Consider the following 19230-nt stretch of genomic DNA (forward strand, 5'->3'; position numbering starts at 1 on the left):
TTCTCTGGATCCACCAGTTTGAGACCTGCGCCGGACCCTTCATTGTTTGAAGCTCCGTCAGTGAACAATCTCCAAACATTTTCTTCATCATTGGCTCGCGGAGGGTCTACCTCGCGCTGAGCCTCTTCAACTCTTCCTTCGGGGACTTCTGCGATGAAATCAGCCAAGACTTGTCCCTTTATTGCTGGACGGGGCTTATAGGCGATCGTGTGCTCACCTAATTCCAGCGCCCACTTTGTCAGCCTTCCTGAGAGCGCGGGACGCCGCAAGACTTGCTGGATGTTGTAACCAGTCAGAACTTCAATGGGATGACCATTGAAATATCTATGAAGCTTGCGCGACGCGTGTGTTAGTGATAAAACTAACTTCTCCATGATGGAGTAGCGCGTCTCAGGATCTGTCAGCACCCGACTCACATTGTATATTTGCGTTTGGATTCCCTTGCGATCCACCAATAATACTGCGCCGATGGCGCGCTCTCCTGCTGATAGGTATAATGTCAAAGTTTCACCAGGAAGTGGAGCTGTGAGCGCGGGCAGATTTATCAAACATTCTTTAATCTCGCTGAACGCTTGCTCGGCCTCAGGAGTCCATTTGAACTGACTTTTCTTTAAGCAGTTTCTCAATGTATTGACAAATGGGGTAGATTTGGTTGCATGGTTCGCTAGGAACCTGTTGATTGATACCAATCTACCATTCAGCTTCTGAACTTCTTTCATGGTGGATGGCGAGGGCATGTCAAGGATGGCCTCCACCTTCTCAGGGTTCACCTTGAAACCATCCTTGGTGACCATTACACCTAGAAATTTTCCCTCTAGTACGCCGAAAGTACATTTGCTCGGATTGAGCTTCATGTTAACTTCCTTTAGGCACCCAAGGGTTTCTTCGATGTCTTTGAGCATTTGCTTTTCCTCCCTGCTCTTGATCACCAAATCATCCACATAGACTTCTAGGTTTCTTCCGATTTGCTCGCTGAAAACGGCATCCATAAGTCTTTGGTAGGTGGCGCCCGCATTCTTCAAACCAAAGGGCATTTTTGTGTAGCAAAAAACACCCTTGTCTGTTCTAAATGCGGTCTTGTCCTCATCTTGTGGTGCCATTTGAATCTGGTGATAGCCTTTGTAGGCATCCAGGAAACATTTTAGCTTGAATGGCGCCACGGAGTCCACCTTTGCGTCGATGTTTGGGAGGGGGTAACAATCCTTTGGGCACGCTTTGTTGAGGTCCTTGAAGTCAATGCACATCCTCCACGACCCGTTACTTTTCTTTACCATCACAGGATTGGCTACCCACGTCTGGTATCGTATCGGGCGGATGATGTTTGCGCGCAGTAGATCCTCAACCTGCTCATTCGTGGCCCTCGCCTTTTCATCCCCCATGACTCTCTTCTTTTGAGCAATTGGCTCTACAGACTTGAAGGTGTTGAGAGAATGTTGTGCCAGGTCTCGCGGAACCCCAGTCATATCAGCGTGTTGCCACGCGAAGACCGACATATATGCTGTGAGCAATCTTTTCATTCTCACCCTCGTGTCGTCTGATATCGTAGCGCCAATTGTGATTTTTTGCTCCGGGAATTTCGGGTTGAGAATCCATTCCTCTGGCGCGTTTTCTGCCATTGGAATTTTCATCCTCCCCTCCCGCGGAGTACTTGTCACTGCGCACAAATGATCTCGGTATACAAAAGTTACACCTGTTGGTGTTGGGAACCCCAACGCGCCGTGCGCTGGCGACGGTATGGCGTTGAATTGGGCAATCGTTCCCCTACCCAAGATCATATTGTGGCAAGAAGTGGTGGGCAAGACCAAGAAGTTAACAACTTCGGCTCGCTTGTGTTTCTCATCCCCCATGGTTAGTTCAAATTGTATTTGACCTAGGGGATGAATGATTTCATTGGAGACACCAGAGATCGGTGCATTCACAATTTCAAGCCTTGCTTGGTCTGCCGGATCCAGTTTCCTGAAACATTGCTCGTACATGATGTCTGACTCGCTGCCAGTGTCCACCAGGACTTTTGACACTTCGTAATGAGCAATGTGTGTAGTGATGACCAGAGGACTGCTAATAGAAGGGCCTCCCCTGATTCTTGGGAAGATTACTTGTTGCTCGCGCCAATCTCCTTGTATTTGCGCGCTTCTCTTTCTTGATGTTTGCCCTTGCCTTCCTCCCTCGGCTACACAGATTCTTTTGTACTTTTTGCTGGCAGAGGCTCCTTCTGGTTGTTCATTTTCTGGTCTTGAGTTTTTTACCAGGTGAGCCAGCTTGCCTGATTTTACATCCTTTTCAATTGCATCCTTCAAGTGGTGGCATGCATCAGTGTTGTGTCCTGTGGACTTGTGAAACTCACAGTACTTGCCACTGTCTGATGGTCCCTTGTAGTGTAGTGGCTTGGGGCTCTTGAATTGGACATTCTCAGTGCTTAACACCTGTGAAGGCGTTTTAGTGAGGGGAGTCCATATTCTTGGCAGAGGTCTGTTAGGATCTCTGCCGCCCTCCCTCTTGTCACCCTCCCCGCGATTACGAACATCTTTTTGGGGCTGGGGTGAGCTTGGTTGCGCCTGCTTTTCTGCGGAAGAAAAACTGGTTGGTTGCAACCTGGACCATACAGAGTTCTGCTTGCCCCTCTTTTCTTTGCTGCGCGGTGACTCAGCTTGATGCGCTCTTTCTCTTGCCCTATCTTGGGCAATTTGTTTTTCATTCCTCGCGAAAACTCGCGATGCTTCCATTAACTTGGCCCACGTGGTGGGCATGCCATCTCTGCTTACGAGAGCTCGGCGGAGTTGATCACTGCGCGCGCCTTGTATAAAGGCCACGCGCAGGAGTTGCTCAGTTATACCTCCGATTGCCAGAGACTCCTGATTGAAACGAGTGATGTAATCTTCAATCGTTTCATCATTCCTGCGCACGCAGTGCATGATGTCATCCGGGTCGCGCGTGTGTCTGCGCTGCTGTACGAAGTGGGCTTGGAACTTTTCCAATAGTTCCTCGAACCCATCAATTTGCCCAGTCGGCAAGCTCTCGAACCAGACACGCGCCGCGCCCGTGAGGCAGCGAGCAAACATGTGACACCATGTTGGCATCGTCCAGCTCTCTAGGTTTCCCGTGTTGTAAAAACCTTGCAAGAAATCGTCTGGATCTGTTGTGCCGTCATATTTGCCCAAACCACTTGGCATCTTGGTTTTGTGCTGGATGGGAGCCTTCGCGATGCGCTCAGTGAACTTTGAATGTTTCACCAAGATGGCTGGTCTGTACGGTGTGGTTACGTCCATTTGCCCTCTAACTGGTGGGCTGTACGGTATGTGCAGATCCAGATCGGCTCTGGCTCCAGGCGCCATGTTCACAGGCGCGCGGAGCTGTGAGCCTCCTGCATGAGTATCTCGCGTCTTCCTCATGCTGTGCACTTCTTCATCACTGAACTCAGTATGTGCAGTGTGAACAGAATGTCCTTCTTCCGGCGCGCGCGGCCTTTTTGTTCCATGAACAGTTTGCTTATCAAACGCTTGCCTTTGTGTTAAGTCGGCTAGCTTTTTCTGTTTGACCATCTCATTGTACTTGTCCATTAGACGCCGCTGCTCGTATATGAGCCATTCTTTAGGATCATTTGTTTCATCTTCTGGACCCATTGGTCCTTTTTGTTTCGCGCCGGCAAGATTTTGTAACGTGAGATCGTCTGGAGGAGTTTCAGTCTGGCCGTGAGGAGTTGTGATGAAGGGACGGTTACTGGTGGTGCGCGTAGAATCACGCGGCCCCCTCAGAAACTGTTGTCCCTCATTAACATCCTCACGTTCAATATCCTCCAGAACTTGATCAACGTTATGAACGCCAGAAACCATGGTGATTTTTTTATATATAGATCTGATGAGATCTGATTGCCGTTGTAACAGCGGATGACGCCAATGAAGAAGCGTGGATCGACTCCCTGGTAGACGATCTACTTTCCTCGGGTGTGATTACACTATTTCACCGATGGTTTTCTTGGATCTGTGTTCTTCCACCTACAAAATGAACAGCACCGTCAACTTACCCCTCAGAAAGGGACAGAGGGGTCCTCTTTGGGGTAACCCTCCGGTGTGAGAATAAGTATTTGTGGGAGAAGATAATAATAGTAAGGAAATCTGGAGAGTATTGCTTAATAGCTGAATACTCTGTGTGATTGTGTTACTGGATGTAACTGTCTGTGATTGAATGTAATTGAATATGATTGAATGTGAATGAATGTGATATCATTCAGTCTCTCCTTGTGGAGTTGATGCTGTATTTATAGTGCTAGGGTTTCCACTGATTGGGCTCAGCCTTGTTGGCCTCCTCCAATTGCTCTGCGCCACGTGTCCTCTGGGACACCTGGTGCTTTCTCATTGGTTATAATTACGTGGTAGCACATGGGTTATGCTGAGTTGTCCACCTTTCATTCGGCAGCTGTCAACATCAGCATATTCTTATTCCTTAAAAAGATACCTTCTGGAAGGTTGTCTGACGTGCACAATCAAGGTTGCCCTAATCCTGATTTGGATAAGGACGAGGTTGATTATGTGCATGTGTGATATGCGCCAATCCTGAGGATGCGCGAGGTCTTCTCTTTATTCTCACGCGCAGATGTTTCATGCGCAGATGTGATATGCACGAGCATGTGATATGCGCCGCGCGCTGATGCGCCACGCGCATATGTGATATGCGTGAGCATATGTGATGCGCGAGCATATGTGTGCCTGGGCATATGATGCCTGAGCATGTGTGGTGCCTGGGCATATGATGCCTGAGCATGTGTGGTGCCTGGGCGTATGATGCCTGAGCATGTGATGCATGAGCATATGTGATATGCGCCATGCGCATAGGTTTTGGCTTTGTGACTTCGTAATGCCTTGATTTCAAGCCTCTTGTCTATATCTTGTGGGTTGACCCGCCTTGCTCGGTGTTGAGGCGGGTACATACCTCTTCACTTCCGATGGATGTAATTAATTATCTAACTGTCGACACTTCTAACTCAAATCACCAACAGAAATGTTGTAATGGTTAATTTATCCCGAGTATTAATGTTTAAACTTAGAAATAGAAAATAACTTGAAGAAATGTGTTTGTTTATTGGTTATAAAGATTTTATTTAAATTTGGGCAACCTTTGCAAGACTTTGAGAAGTAAACTCCACGTTAAATCCAAAGGATATATAATACTTTATTATTTTTTCTTTCTGGAGAAGTGATTACACCGACAACATTTGGTCAAAAGTAGAAATGACCATCGTTGATTTGGTTGACTTTAATTATGAAAACTTTCAATCATTATTTTGATACTTTATTTTTGTTTTCAGACCATTTTTAGCATTTTACATATTACTAACTAGTTTTAAATTTTAAAGCTCGTATAACATATGAAATGATCCAAATTATAAAATTGCATAATGTATATGGAAAAATGTATTACATCTATATTTGCATCTATATTATGTGTATATAAATTGACTTTATTTATATCATAAAATGCTTTTTTGTAAATGAACTTATTAAAAAAATGCACGTGCAAAAACGTATCCGAGAAGGCTCCGTACCCAAGAACGCTCTTTCTATTGAGAATTTCATTCTCAATATCATATATGTATAATTAAAAGAATTTTGGTTACGAACCAATTTCGGAAAGAAAACTTTTCATACAATAATAATAATAATAACAATATAGTATAACATGTTAATGATAACATTTGAAATTGCATGTATTTTTTTCAATCTTTTAACATTTGTTGTTGATTTTTTTAATTTCATCAAGTATTTTGGAATATATAGTAACATACAAAATATGTTAATATTATTTTTATAAAAATTTATAAACATAATATAATTAGGGTGTAAAAGAAAAGTGAATAATTACCGAGTTATGACATATATTATGGTCAATTAATATTTTAGTCTTGGAGGGAAAAAAGATATGAAGTTTAATCACAAAGCGACAAATGTCACAATTATTTTCTTTTATTAGAAGAGTAGGAAGTAGGATAGGATATGATTGCTTATCTGTTTATTTGATTTGATACCTATTCCTTTATATCTTTTTTTTTATGAAATAATAAAAAAAGTTGAGATAGATATTTACTATATACATATACTATGTACAATCTCTAAAGCTACAATAAAAGACAATCACCTATCTACGCGGTTTCTTAAAAATCCACTTTAAATATGAAACTCTGAGTATTCATAAATGTTTTTGTAATAAATAAAAAAAAACAATTTTGAGTAATAATTTAAACAAAAGGGTTAAAATTGAATAGTTAAGTAAATCGGTGCACTTTTACGTCTCGGCTAGGAGCCCTGCCACGTGGTGTGCCTCCTGTGCCTCCTGATTGACATAATTTTGTTATGCATTTGTAATTTAACTTGATTTTATTTTTTTGTACTGTTTGACCAAATATAGTGAAAGTATTTAATATATAACCATAGCTAACCATTCTTCCAAACTTTCTGACAATGGTTAAAAATTTTGGATCTGTCATTGCGTAGTCTAGGATTAATAAAAGAATAGGTTGGTAATTCCGATCATTTAAAACAATATAGATTCCGGATAGGCTTGGTTGGAACTAGCTAGTATAATAAGACAAAATTAATATCCCGCGAAATGTGGAGCGTAATATGGGCATAACGGTGAGTCCGTGTGGTGCTGTCTCAAAAAGAGCAAATTATAAGTTCAGTCCACGTATCAAAAGAAAAACTAGATGATATATTTTTAATCCATATTTTTCAAGATACTATATAAATCCAAAATAACTAAATTCATATTTAACATTAAGGCTATGCGTTATACTTCAAAATTATTAGTTTATATTTCATTCTCAATCATTCAATTTATTTAAATTAAAAAAGAAATCAAAAAAGAAAAAGAAAAAAATTGATTCAATATGGTGAAGAGTGGTGCGTGGGTGGGGGGAGGGGGGGGGGGGGGGGCGTTGTTGTTTCATTGAGACAATTGATGCACCTTAGCACCACTTGTGGTGTTCATCGGAGTATACCCATTAGTATAAAACACGTGTAATGGATAATGTCTTAAGAGACATTTTCTTTCACATCATCATGACATTTTTAGTATAAAACACGTGTAATGGAAAATGTCATTTCAATCATTAACATCCGTATATAATACCCTGAACGGTGGTACGGAGGCTTTATCCACACATATGATGCCTTATAGGTAGTTTTTTTTCACATGTGCCATTACTTTTGAGAATACATGGTTGAAGAAAATTATCTTCTTTTTTTCAAATAACAACTAGAATATGAAGGAATTAAAATAAATTTCACCATGATAAGTTCAAAAGCATACACGCTAGAATAAAAGACAAAAGAAAATATGAAATGTGTCATAGTTATTTCTTGTTATAAAGATTTAACAATTTGCATCAAAATAATCGAAAGAAAGTCAAATTTGGTTATTTTTAGGCAAGTAGAAACAAACAAAACTAAACTCTGAAAGCGTGTGTGTATTTAATTTGTTAAGTTAAAAGTGTAGTGTGTATTATATAAAAGTCAAGGTGTAGTTGATCAAAAGTCTAAATTCCACCATAATGATTGCATATAAAAGTCTTTAATATTATCAAAATGTCGTCAAAAAGATTAAAAACAGCCAGCCAACGATTACCAATTTTTCTAAGTTCAAATTGTCATCCATTAATGTATATTGTTTAAACCTAGTGTTTATTTTTTCATACGGCCATGTCCAGTTCACATCACCGACCCACCCACCAATCTGTTGTTATAAACCAACCTTTAATTTCTCTAGCAAAGGACATTTAATTAGCTACCCATAATATTATTCAAGGTCCTACTTCTTCACTTGTTATATGATTTATGGATATGCATATCTGAATTAGTGTTGTTTATTAATCATGCAAATCTGATCATATCTATGTTTTTTTTTTCAGGCTAGGCTGTTCATTGCTTCTTATTTGTTTATTTTGTTACATACTAATTAGTGTGTTAATTTTGGGTCCTCATTTTATCCTGTTTTTCATCCCCTAAAAACTTTTATGGAGATTTCACAATTCAGAGGCTTTTCAGAATTGTCAGGAATGGAGGACCCATTTTTCAACTCCCAGTGGCCATTCACTTCCATCTTTGATGATCCAATGAACCTTCAACAAGCACCTATGTTTGTGGACAACACACATCAACTCTATGCTCATCATGCACCTATGTTTATGGAACCATCCCCTAGACCATCTAAACAACTCAAAACCAGCAGTTGCATAACCTCTGATTACTCACAACCCATGATGAATCAGAATCATAATCATAATCATAATCAGAATCTACATTTTGATACCATTAATTTAGGTACCAAAGAGGAAGGCGCGGTTTCTTCCAACAGTACAGTTGGTTTCACTTATGAAACCTCCCCACCGTCCCATGTCCGGTTTGCGAAAACAAGCAGACTCACTACTCCTCAAGACCATATCCTGGCGGAGAGAAAGAGAAGAGAGAAACTTAGCCAGAGGTTCATAGCGCTCTCGGCTCTAGTCCCTGGCCTTAAAAAGGTAAAAATATAATTCCATATATATGATGTACCTTACGATCAAATACAAACAATTCTTAACGTGAGAAATGTATAAATAACCACAGTAATTGAACTAACATAATTATTATTGTTATTATTATCCAACTTCATTCTTTGTAGTGTAATTACTCTAGCAGATATATGTATGTTTAGTAAGTTAATTTCATTTGTATGGTATCCCACCCTGAAATGAAATATATTATCATGGATATATTCTAATAATGTTATTACTATAAAATATAGTTGGATAAAGCTTCTGTTCTTGGAGATGCAATCAAGTACTTGAAAACCCTCCAAGAGAAAGTGAAGACACTTGAGGAACAAACCAAGAAGAAACCGAATGTGGAGTCGGTGTTTTCTGTGAAAAGACATGATCATGATAGTGCGGATGGTGACGAACAACTACCTGAAGTTGAAGCAAGATCTTCTGGCAAGGATGTTTTGATTAGGGTTCATTGTGAGAAAAAAACTGGCGTTTTAGAAGAAATACTAGCTGAAATTGAGAAACGCCATTTAACCGTCATAAATACGACTGCCATGGCCTTTGCTAGTCATGCACTCGATATAACTGTTGTTGCCCAGGTACATATAGGGTCCCTTTTTTCATACACTCCTTTTAGTACACTTTTTTTTTTATTTTGATGCGGTTTACACAAAAGTAAATGACAGTTTACTATGCAATTTTTTCACCTAGAAGAGTATGAAAACCGTGTGTGTGTATATATATATATATTACCTAGCTACCTTTTCTTGCTAAAATTCATTCATATATACTTAATTAATATTGGCATGTTTTTTTGTTTCTTTTTGATCAGATGGATCAAGAATTCTCCATGACAATGAAGGATCTTGTTAAGAATCTACGAACCGGACTCAAACGATTCATGTGACCACATACACGCGTACTCTTTCAATTGTGTTGGTTTTTTAATCCCAAATGGCTGTGTTCTGGTAACAAGGGTGGTCTGCTGTCCTTCACACTAACTAATTTTACATGCCTTTAAATTTTGTTTGCTATGAGGTTCATTTTACAGGAGGGTTTTTTACATTCCTTTTTTTTACATGGTTTACTTACCATGTTTTTTTTACCCTCCTGTTGTAAATTAGTAACCTTTAATGGCTATAAATTATTAAGGCATTTTTTCCCCATTGCATGTATCTCTTGAAAGGGTTTTTGAGGGAGCAGAACTAACTTTGTACCAGCCAAGTGTTTGGTGATTAACCTTTTTATGGTTATTATGTACGTTTGTAAAAGTTTCAGCTGTTAATAATTTCCTATTTGGGATATTGTAAACGTGTTTCAAGTGTATTTTTAATATTTATACTTCACAAGCATCAATCATGCATGACGTACGTTACTACACTTATTTTATTTATTCAATACATGGTTTACTATATAAAGCATTTTATTATTTTTTATTATTATTATGAATGGCTGTTGAGCATTAATTAACGAAGCATTTTATTTTATTTTATTACTTTAGAAATCGATATGTTATTCAATAATTATTAAAAAGAAAAATCCTATAAATCAGATCAATGCATGAATATTATTTAAGCCACCATCCATCAATTGGTCAATGACTTGTATACGTATATATAAGGCTGAGGGGTGTGGGGCGCAATCCTGGGCGCGAGAGCCCCTCCGCTCGCGCCTCGGGGCGCTAACCCCACACCACCGGGGCGCGAGCCGGGGCGCGAGCGGGGCGCGAGCGCGGAAAACCAGGCAGGCGTGAGTGTGGTCGCGGGAGAAGAGAGAGGAAAAGCTGGTGGGTCCGCCCAAAAGAGCAGTTGAGCTCCGTTTTTTTTTAAAAAAAAACCTTTAAAAACTCCTATATAATACCCCAAAATCAACCCATTTCAACCATATCAAAACACAACTTCAATCTCCAAACTCATATATAATATCCCAAACTCCTATATAATACCCAAAAATGTCTGGAAATTGGTACCCAAACCTAGATTCAGGTTATAGTTACGACGATTTATGGTCGTCACCAGACCAATCGATGTTTTTTTCGGGGTCGCAAGAAACATCCGGCTTTCAACCATCCAACATACAACCGTCTCCTAACTTTGTTGTTCCAGAGACACAAGAATCACACGGTGATGCTTCGGGAGCAAGAAGACGCGTCCACCGGAAAAAACAACTTGCAACGGACGGGCCGGGACCGGCTTCGACTCCGAGGACGAAACGGAAAACCACTCCGTGGTCATCGGATGAGAAGGAAGCCTTGTGTCGGGCTTGGATAGTCATTTCTGAGGATCGGCGTTGCGGTAATTGTTTTAACGTTTGTAAAAATGATTTTTAATAAAAAAGTTAAATAAAAAAGTTAAATGGAAATCTAATTTAATTATTCATTTTGCAGCCGACTACCAAAAAAGCAAGTTTTTTTGGACAAAGGTTAGGGAGACGTTCTATACGCTCGTTGGGAGTACAGAGCGAAACGCCGATATGATTTCGGGTCGGTGGTCCGAAATCAGAAAATTTGTCGGCTTGTTTACTAATCTTTTCAACAGGAACGCCGGTCGTATGAGACCAAGTGGCAGTGATGATTTGGCGGTTTACAATTTCACTGTCGAAGAGTGGAGGCAGGAGTGTTTGCGGAGGTATGGGACGGTGAAGACGTGGGACGATTTAAAGTTGTGGGAGAGGTTGAAAAGGTGTTCCAAGTGGGTTGAGCTTGTGGCGCTGGACCATGATGCGGAAGTAGGGCCGAAACGGACTAAAACTAGTTCGTCTGGAGCGTATAGCACTTCCGCCGGGTCGGATTGCCGCGTTGGATTCAACCTAAACATTGCGGGGGAGGAAACGTCTTCACCGCCGAGGAGGCGGCCATTGGGACGGGACGCCAAGGGGAAAAAACCGGCTGAGGGGGGAGCCGTAAACATCGTCGATCTTGTTGAATCCCTCAATAAATTCAACAAAACCATGGAGGTGGTCTCTAATGACAAAAAGGAAAAAAGTCGAATGAGAGATTTGGACTTCCTTACAAGAGACTTCAGTAACCTAAATCCGGTCGATAAAATGCTGATGGAAAAGCAAAAGGAACGTATCCGAAAGAGGTTGATCGAAGAAGACCAAGCCGAAGAATAAGAATAATGTTTTTTTTAGTACTTTAATTTTTATTTTATTTTTAGATATTAATGTGTTTTTTTTAATGTGTGTTTTTTTTAATAATTTATGAGTTTTTTTAATAATACGTTTTTTGAATATATTTATAAAAAAATAAAAAAAAAAAATCCGCTGGAGCCCCTGCTGGAGCCCCTCCACACCAGGGCCAGGGGCTCCAGCGGGGGCTCCAACACCCACCTTATCCAGTTTCTCTCTCTGCGACACGTCACAATATTGGCTGGAGCCCCCACTCGCGCCCCCGTTAGAGCCCCCCACACCCCTCAGCCTAATTGGTTCATGGAAGTTGGTGAGGAAGATTTGACATTGATGAAGAAACGACAAGAAAAGAATTTGACATTTCATATTTGCTTTGTGTAATTACACTTTGATTTATTAATTTCATATTGGCCATGCAACAACACACATCTTCGGCGTAATTGGCATCACAATACCCGACCAACTCGAGTTTGGACTTCCTCTTAAGGGGTTATTGGGATTCCTTATTTTAGTTTCTTATAACTTTTCATTAAGTTAATAAGTTACAAATGTGTAACTTATGGAACTTTTCCTCTCACAATATAAGTAATTCCAAACACCTTATTACTTTTCAAAAAGTTAATAAGTTATAAGTTGGTAAAAAAAGCAATCCCAAACACCCCCTTAAAGTTGTAATACCATAACACTTCTACACGTAACACTCTCATATTAGCCTCAAGTTGAAGCTTTCTTGGACTTTGCATGTATCATTGTATCGGCTAACAACACCTACCACAAACACGACGTCTGGTTTTATAAGGGTGAGATAGATAAGAATATCTGCTAGTTTTCGATTCATGGTGACATCATCAAGTGATCTCCCTACATCTGCTTGCAACATATTTTCCATAGGGGTCATTGCCGGTTTGCACTCTTGCAATCCAAAAGCTACCAACATTTCGTTAAAATAAAATCGATCTAGACTCTTTCACATATTGAAATCATTACCAAGTTTTTGTTATCGTTAGGTGCATTAGGAAATCATAATCATTTATATATAAGTTTAATATTAACATTTTAAATTCAGTTTTACTGAGTTTTATAAATTTTATATATTAGCTTTGAATATGTTGAAGATCTAGAATTAGATAACGAAAACAAAACGCCTAGACTACCGCCATATACAAGACATGTTAGGTCACTAAATAGAGAATACAACTTCATTAAGTGCAAAAATCCGTAGTTTTACAAAACGCTAAAAGTATGCCGTGGCTATTTAAACTATGAACCTAAACACAATATTTCAAAACTCATACATGATATTTGTAATTAACTCGTTCATATCATTTCAATGTTAGAAAGTTCTTTACCTTACGTGTTGTAAAAAAATTCATAACTATATTCATAAGCATATACCTATGCAATGAAACGGTAATCAAATTTTGTTTCTAGCTATAAATGTATTGGTCAAACAGGATTCATATTGTTTCATGCATCAGCATCACATACAAAAATCACCATTACATAAGATATAAGCTATAAAGAATAAAAGAAGAAAATATATGATGCCGTCACTAATCATCCACCATATATATATAAAATGATAATAATATTATGCACAGAGTATTATTATATTGATGTATATAATGGAGGATTTGGAAGGAAGCAATATATATGTAAGCTTGATTGATCTAGAAGGGTTGACTTAATGATTAAGATGTAAATGTGAGCTGCTATACTCCTTAATCAACCACTTTCATTCACACATAAGAATTAATGTCATAACAAAACTTTTCAACCACCCAAATAAAATAAAATAAAAAACATTTTGTCATGCTTTTTATTCCTTTTTTGTTTTAAGACATAATTATAAACCAACAAACAGGCCCAAAGCCCAGAATTACAAACGGACAAGCATGGGCCTAATCACAGCCATAGTTAGAGGTGTACAAAACCGGTTTTAAACCCAAACAGAACCGGTTTGGTCAATGGCTGGTCAAAACAAGTTTGACTCAAACTGGTTCGGTTTATAAACCGGTTTCGAAGCAAGATAGGCCGGTCTGGTCACACCGGTTCGGTTCTGTTTATAAACCGGTTTGATAGATTTGAAGAGGAACCGGTCCTGAAACTGGCGGTTTGGGTGAAACCTGTTTTAAACCCAAACCGGTTCGGTTCGGTTTGCCTAAAACCGGTAGGGATGGCAATGGATCGGGTCTGGGACGGGTCCATGTATTTCCAGACCCGGACCCGATTATCAAACCCCATCCCAGACCCGGCCCAGACACGATTATCAAACCCCATCCCAGACCCGGCCCAGACCCGTCGGGTATTTATCGGGTAAATACCCATCGGGTATCGGGCATACCCGCGGGTTTCGGCATACCCGTTAGTTTATTAAAAATACATGTCGGGTATACCCGGCCCAAAACCCATCGGGTTTCCATCTGGTTTTGACAAAATATATTAACATAAACTCAACAAAAAAAACAAGTAGTTCTTCTAGTTTCATCATACATTCGATTCAAAAAAAAGTCACATAGCCTGTAGAGGTTGGATAGCGTGATATATTACAACGTATGTATGTAGAACATACTTTAAATATTTTTGAATGTCACCACAAAGACACAAACTCAACACAACTGGTTAAACACACATAACATTATATTAGTGTTACTATATATATAATTATGTCAAGGACTTCGGGTATATAATCAGGTAAATGGTCCATATAATTGGGTAATCGGGTCGGGTAATCGGGTACATTAGAAATCTCAGACCCGTCCCAAACCCGCGAAAAATTTCAAAATTAATCCCAGACCCGTCCCAAACCCTAATGGGACGGGTAAGACCCGTCCCAATTATATCGGGTTTCGGGTATACCCATCGGGTTCGGGTTTCACTACCATCCCTAAAAACCGGTTTTTTTATACACCTCTAGTCATAGTGATAAGTCATAAGAGCAATTTATCATCTCCGACCACATATTATAAGATATATGTTTTTTTGCATCTTATCTGAATCTTTAACATATGGTATAGATATATGGATCGCATAGTTGGGTCAGTCCGTATAACATATGGTATAGATAAATGGATCGCATAGTTGGGTCAGTCCGTATATATATGGATTACTATTCACTTCATATATTCATTTCATATATTCTTTATGAGTGGAAGAACGGGAATGTATAACAAAAAATAAAAAAAATAAAATTTAGTTAATAGAATAATAAAGATAAATATGTTGTAGAAAACTTTTAAAGTAACAATTATATGAAATAAGGTGTTTTTACTTAAATCTTTAAATCAAGTTGGCTTGGCTTGAATCATATCTTAAACAAAACCGAAAAAAAACTTGAGCTCAATTCTTTATTTAAAAAATAAAAATAAAATAAAAGAAAGAAAGAAAAGTAAGTAAGTTTTGTTAGAAATAAAATAAATCAAATAAATAATTACGGAGAGGTATTATATTTAAAAAAAGATTAAACGCATAAAATATTAAACGTCTAGAGTAAAAATGTAAAATTAACCGTTGGTAAAGAAAAAAAAAGAAAAACAAAATAAAATATCCTTTTATGATGATATAGATATTATAAAGGAGAGGAGAGACATGTATCGTCCTTAAAAGTCAAAGCTACCTATCACAAGTGAAAGTGAAGAAAAAGAAGAAGAAGAAGAAGAATGAATGTGGAAGAAGAGGTTGAAAAACTCAAGGTGGAGATCCAACGACTTGGCACCAAGCAAGACGATGGCTCTTACAAAGTAACTATTATTGTTAATTCCTTCTTTCTTTCATATTATTTATTATAGATCTCATCTCATCTCATCTGATCATTTAGGTTAGAGCAAGACTGTTAGTTATTTATTATTATTACTTGGATCTGAATTAAGAATGATTATTATTGTGTGAACTGAAGGTGACATTTGGTGTGCTTTTCAATGATGATCGATGTGCAAACATATTTGAGGCACTGGTTGGGACTCTGAGGGCGGCCAAGAGGCGCAAGCTCCTCACTTATGATGGTGAGCTGCTGCTTCAAGGCGTTCATGACAATGTTCCCATTATACTACTCAAACCACCCACTACTACTGCTTCGGCTCCTGCTCCTTAGTTTGTTTTATGTATTCATTCTGTCATTGTTCATTCGGATTCTCGTTTGTATTACCCTACTAGGACATTGTCATCTTCATCATCATCAATGTTATTCTCTTAAATATATTATTATTATTATTATTATCACCATTATTATTATTATCATCACCATTATTATTACTATTTTTGTTATTATTATGCCATCTGCCAAATTAAACTCAACTCTGAATAAACATGGCGTGTGACGCCTTACAATCGCCATATACAGAGAATGCGGAAGGTTCAAACACTTGCAAGTGGCTGGCCGGACACAAAACCACCAAAACGGAGGGTGTCTTTTTCACTCGTTGCCGACGTTGGCCTCTGTGCTAGGCTGTTGGTTGAAAGGGGTGTTGGTTATGACGTGTCTAAAAACGAAGATGGTTTGTTTAGCCGAGAGATGGTGGCATGGGGTCAGGTGCAATAAGAGACGAGGCTTCACGAATGTTATCAGATTTTTTGTGACCAAAAGCTTCAACAGAATTATATAATTCATTTGTTACTTACTTAATCACACCTCTTTAGTTACTTTCAAACTTCTTCTGTGATTTCAGTATTACTTGCTAGTCACATAGATTGCAGCTAAAGTGCTAAACTATTAGAGTTTATATATCTTTATATGTCACAATCTTTACATCAATGAGTTATTTCAGGATGGGGTGGTTGCACAATCACTATGTACAAAAACTGATTGTAAAACACTACAATTGTACAAGGTCTTTAGAGTAAAGAAACTGATTATGTTTGTAAGAAATGACTTCCAAGTTTGGGTAATGATTTACAAAATAGAGAAAAAAAAACAAATAAACATTTATAAACATTTGTAAATGTGTTCATTTAAGATAAATGAATTGACTGCATAATCTAACACGCTAAGCGTTGAAATTGGTATATCCTTTAGACCAGTTGTCACCATATCAATCACCTGCTTATTTGGGTCTTTGATGTTTAAAGGACTAACTAATACCCGACCATGATGACACTCGATTTTCAAGAACTCGAGTAAAAGGTTTGTTTGGGTCAAGCACGTTAATGAGGTAGAGGTACAAAACACAACAAAATGAAACTCCTGAATCATAGAGATTTTACAAGTTTTGACCCTCAACAAAAACTTAATAGGGAAGTCTTGTTAAGAACAGAGATGGGAAAGAAGCTGTGAATGTTAGAAAATAAAACAGAACGAGGTTGACTTTTCTACAAATTGACCTGAAACCGACTTAAGAACTGAAGAAACGTGGATCGACTTACTAGTATACGATCAACTTTCCTCGGGTATGAGTGTGCTATATCACCGATGGTTTTCCGGAGTATGAATTCTTCCACCTACAAAACGAGCAGCACCGTGAACTTACCCCTCAGAAAGGGACAGAGGGGTCCTCTTTGGGGTAACCCTCCGGTGTGAGAATAAGATATTGTAGGAGAAGATAATAATAATCTGAAAGTGAGTAAGGACTTAGAGTGTGTTTTCTTGCTTACCTCCCCTTGTGGAGGTGGTGTGGTATTTATAGTGTTAGGGTTTCCAATGATTGGGCTCAGACCCAATTAGGGCCTTTTTGGCCTCATCCTATTGCTTCGTGCCACGTGTCCTTAGGACACCTGGTGCTTTTTCATTGATTATTCTCTGACCAAGGTATTTCACCTGACCCATGTGCAATCACGTGGTAGCACATGGGTTTTGCTGAGTTGTCCACCTTTCATTGGCAGCTGTCAACATCAGCATATTCTTTATTTCTTAAAGGATACCGTCTGGAAGGTTGTCTGATGAGCACAATCATGGTTGTCCTTATCCTGATTTGGATAAGGACGTGGTTGATTATGTGCATGTGTGATATGCGCCTATCCTGGGGATGCGCGAGGTCTTCTCTTTATTCTCACGCGCAGATGTTTCATGCGCAGATGTGATATGCGCAAGCATATGTAATATGCGTGAGCACATGTGATGCGCCACGCGCAGATGTGATATGCGTGAGCATATATGATGTGTGAGCATATGTGATATGCGCCACACGCAGATGCGCCACGCGCAGATGTGATATGCGTGAGCATATATGATGCGTGAACATATGTGATATGCGTGAGCATATGTGATATGCGCCATGCGCATAGGTTTTGGCTTTGTGTCTTCATGACATCCTGATTTCAAGCCTCTTGTCTATATCTTGTGGGTTGACCCGCCCCGCTCGATGTTAAGGCGGGTGCATACTTCTTCAAGCCCCCCCAGTCTAATGTGTGTCTTGTCTCGCGCGAGCGAGGTAAGATAGATATTAGACTTAATAGTTTGCTCTTTTAATAGGGTTTGTCTTTTCTTTTTTATTTCTCATATGTGCGTTGCGCGAAATTCTATCCTTTTGGTTGAAATGAATCGTCCATGTACGTGGTTGGTTGGTGCTGACATGCGTTAGAGATGGAGACGTTATGTGTCAGACTTTTCGTGTGCTCGAGGTGCTACAGTGGCCTTTCATGTCTCCTCATACAGTGTCAGGAACACGTGTCGCGTTCATGTTGGCCTGCACCTGCGAGTGGGGGCGCGTGAGCGTAACTCTGATCAGTACCTGTTTCTTTCTCTCTCCTGGGCCTATAAAAGCAAGCCTTTTGAGTGGTTTTTTCTTCATCTTCATTGTTATTTTCAGAGCTCTTTCTCCTTCAATTTTCATTCCGATTAAGAGCCTTTATCTTTTGCTTCCAGATTTCCGTGCTTAAAGTAACCGCTGTTTGATTCACAATTGTATGTCTGATAACCCAGACACCACAATTTCCCCCAGCAAACGCCGTGTAAAATCGTTAGTTATGTCCACTTTGAAGAAGACCGGCAAGGGTAAACGGGCTGCCGAGGCCTCGTCGGAGGAGGTGGGGAAGAACAAAACAGTGAAGAGATGGGATGAGATTCCCTGCAAATTGAAACAGTCTGACTTCGACAATCTCGTCGCCTCTCAGGGTTTTCTCCCTGAGTACAGCTGTCTACTCCCGGCGGCCGGGCAAACGGCGGCAGATCCGCCCACCGGCTATATCTCTTTATACTCTCACTTTTTCACTCACTGTAACCTTCGTCTCCCGATGACAAGGTTTATGGGTGCGCTCCTTCAGTTTTATGGGATTCACATATCCCAAGTCCATCCTTGTGGACTAGTGCGCATGACTCATTTTGAGTTCATGTGCAAAGCTCAGCGCGAGGAGCCCACCCCTCGGCGCTTTCAATATTTTTACAAGCCAAAAATCCAAGATTCTTGGTTCTCATTCATACCGCGCAGTCAGAAGGTTAAGTGCTGCACTGTTTCCTTCAAAAGCCTTCATGACTGGTCTGAAAATTTTTTTTATATTAAGGCTGGTGTGATTCCCATCCGCATGACCATGCGCGCGATCACTTCTGCGCCCGCGGATGAGAATGTTCTTAAGAACCCAACGGGCACATGGGTTAACAAGTTAACTGCTGAACCATCCCCCGCCAAGAATATTTGCAAGGAGGCGCTGGTGGGGGT

The 19230-nt window shown here is 39.7% G+C and overlaps 2 protein-coding genes and 1 long non-coding RNA gene across 3 annotated transcripts in view; 2 read left to right on the forward strand and 1 right to left on the reverse strand.

Annotated features, from left to right (window-relative positions):
* LOC143630616 (uncharacterized) overlaps positions 1–18690 on the reverse strand; it is a 198371-nt gene extending 179681 nt beyond the window's left edge. The window contains exon 1 of the long non-coding RNA XR_013153204.1: positions 18686–18690. This is a non-coding gene — a long non-coding RNA (uncharacterized LOC143630616). The remainder of the gene's footprint in view (positions 1–18685) is intronic.
* LOC143630614 (transcription factor bHLH25-like) lies at positions 7339–9929 on the forward strand. Its single transcript, XM_077099587.1, has 3 exons — positions 7339–8512; positions 8776–9114; positions 9348–9929. The coding sequence occupies exons 1-3, from the start codon at positions 8006–8008 to the stop codon at positions 9420–9422; spliced, it is 921 nt and encodes a 306-aa protein (XP_076955702.1). The 5' UTR covers positions 7339–8005; the 3' UTR covers positions 9423–9929.
* On the forward strand, positions 15246–15749 carry LOC143630580 (costars family protein-like). Its single transcript, XM_077099558.1, has 2 exons — positions 15246–15384; positions 15540–15749. Exons 1-2 carry the CDS (start codon positions 15304–15306, stop codon positions 15732–15734), a joined length of 276 nt encoding a protein of 91 aa, XP_076955673.1. The 5' UTR covers positions 15246–15303; the 3' UTR covers positions 15735–15749.
* Positions 18691–19230: the final 540 nt, after the last annotated feature.

Source organism: Bidens hawaiensis, unplaced genomic scaffold, assembly GCF_021521415.1.
Source record: "Bidens hawaiensis isolate Kalapana, Puna unplaced genomic scaffold, B.hawaiensis_p1.1 tig00005770_1, whole genome shotgun sequence".
In the NCBI taxonomy this organism is placed as follows: domain Eukaryota; kingdom Viridiplantae; phylum Streptophyta; class Magnoliopsida; order Asterales; family Asteraceae; genus Bidens; species Bidens hawaiensis.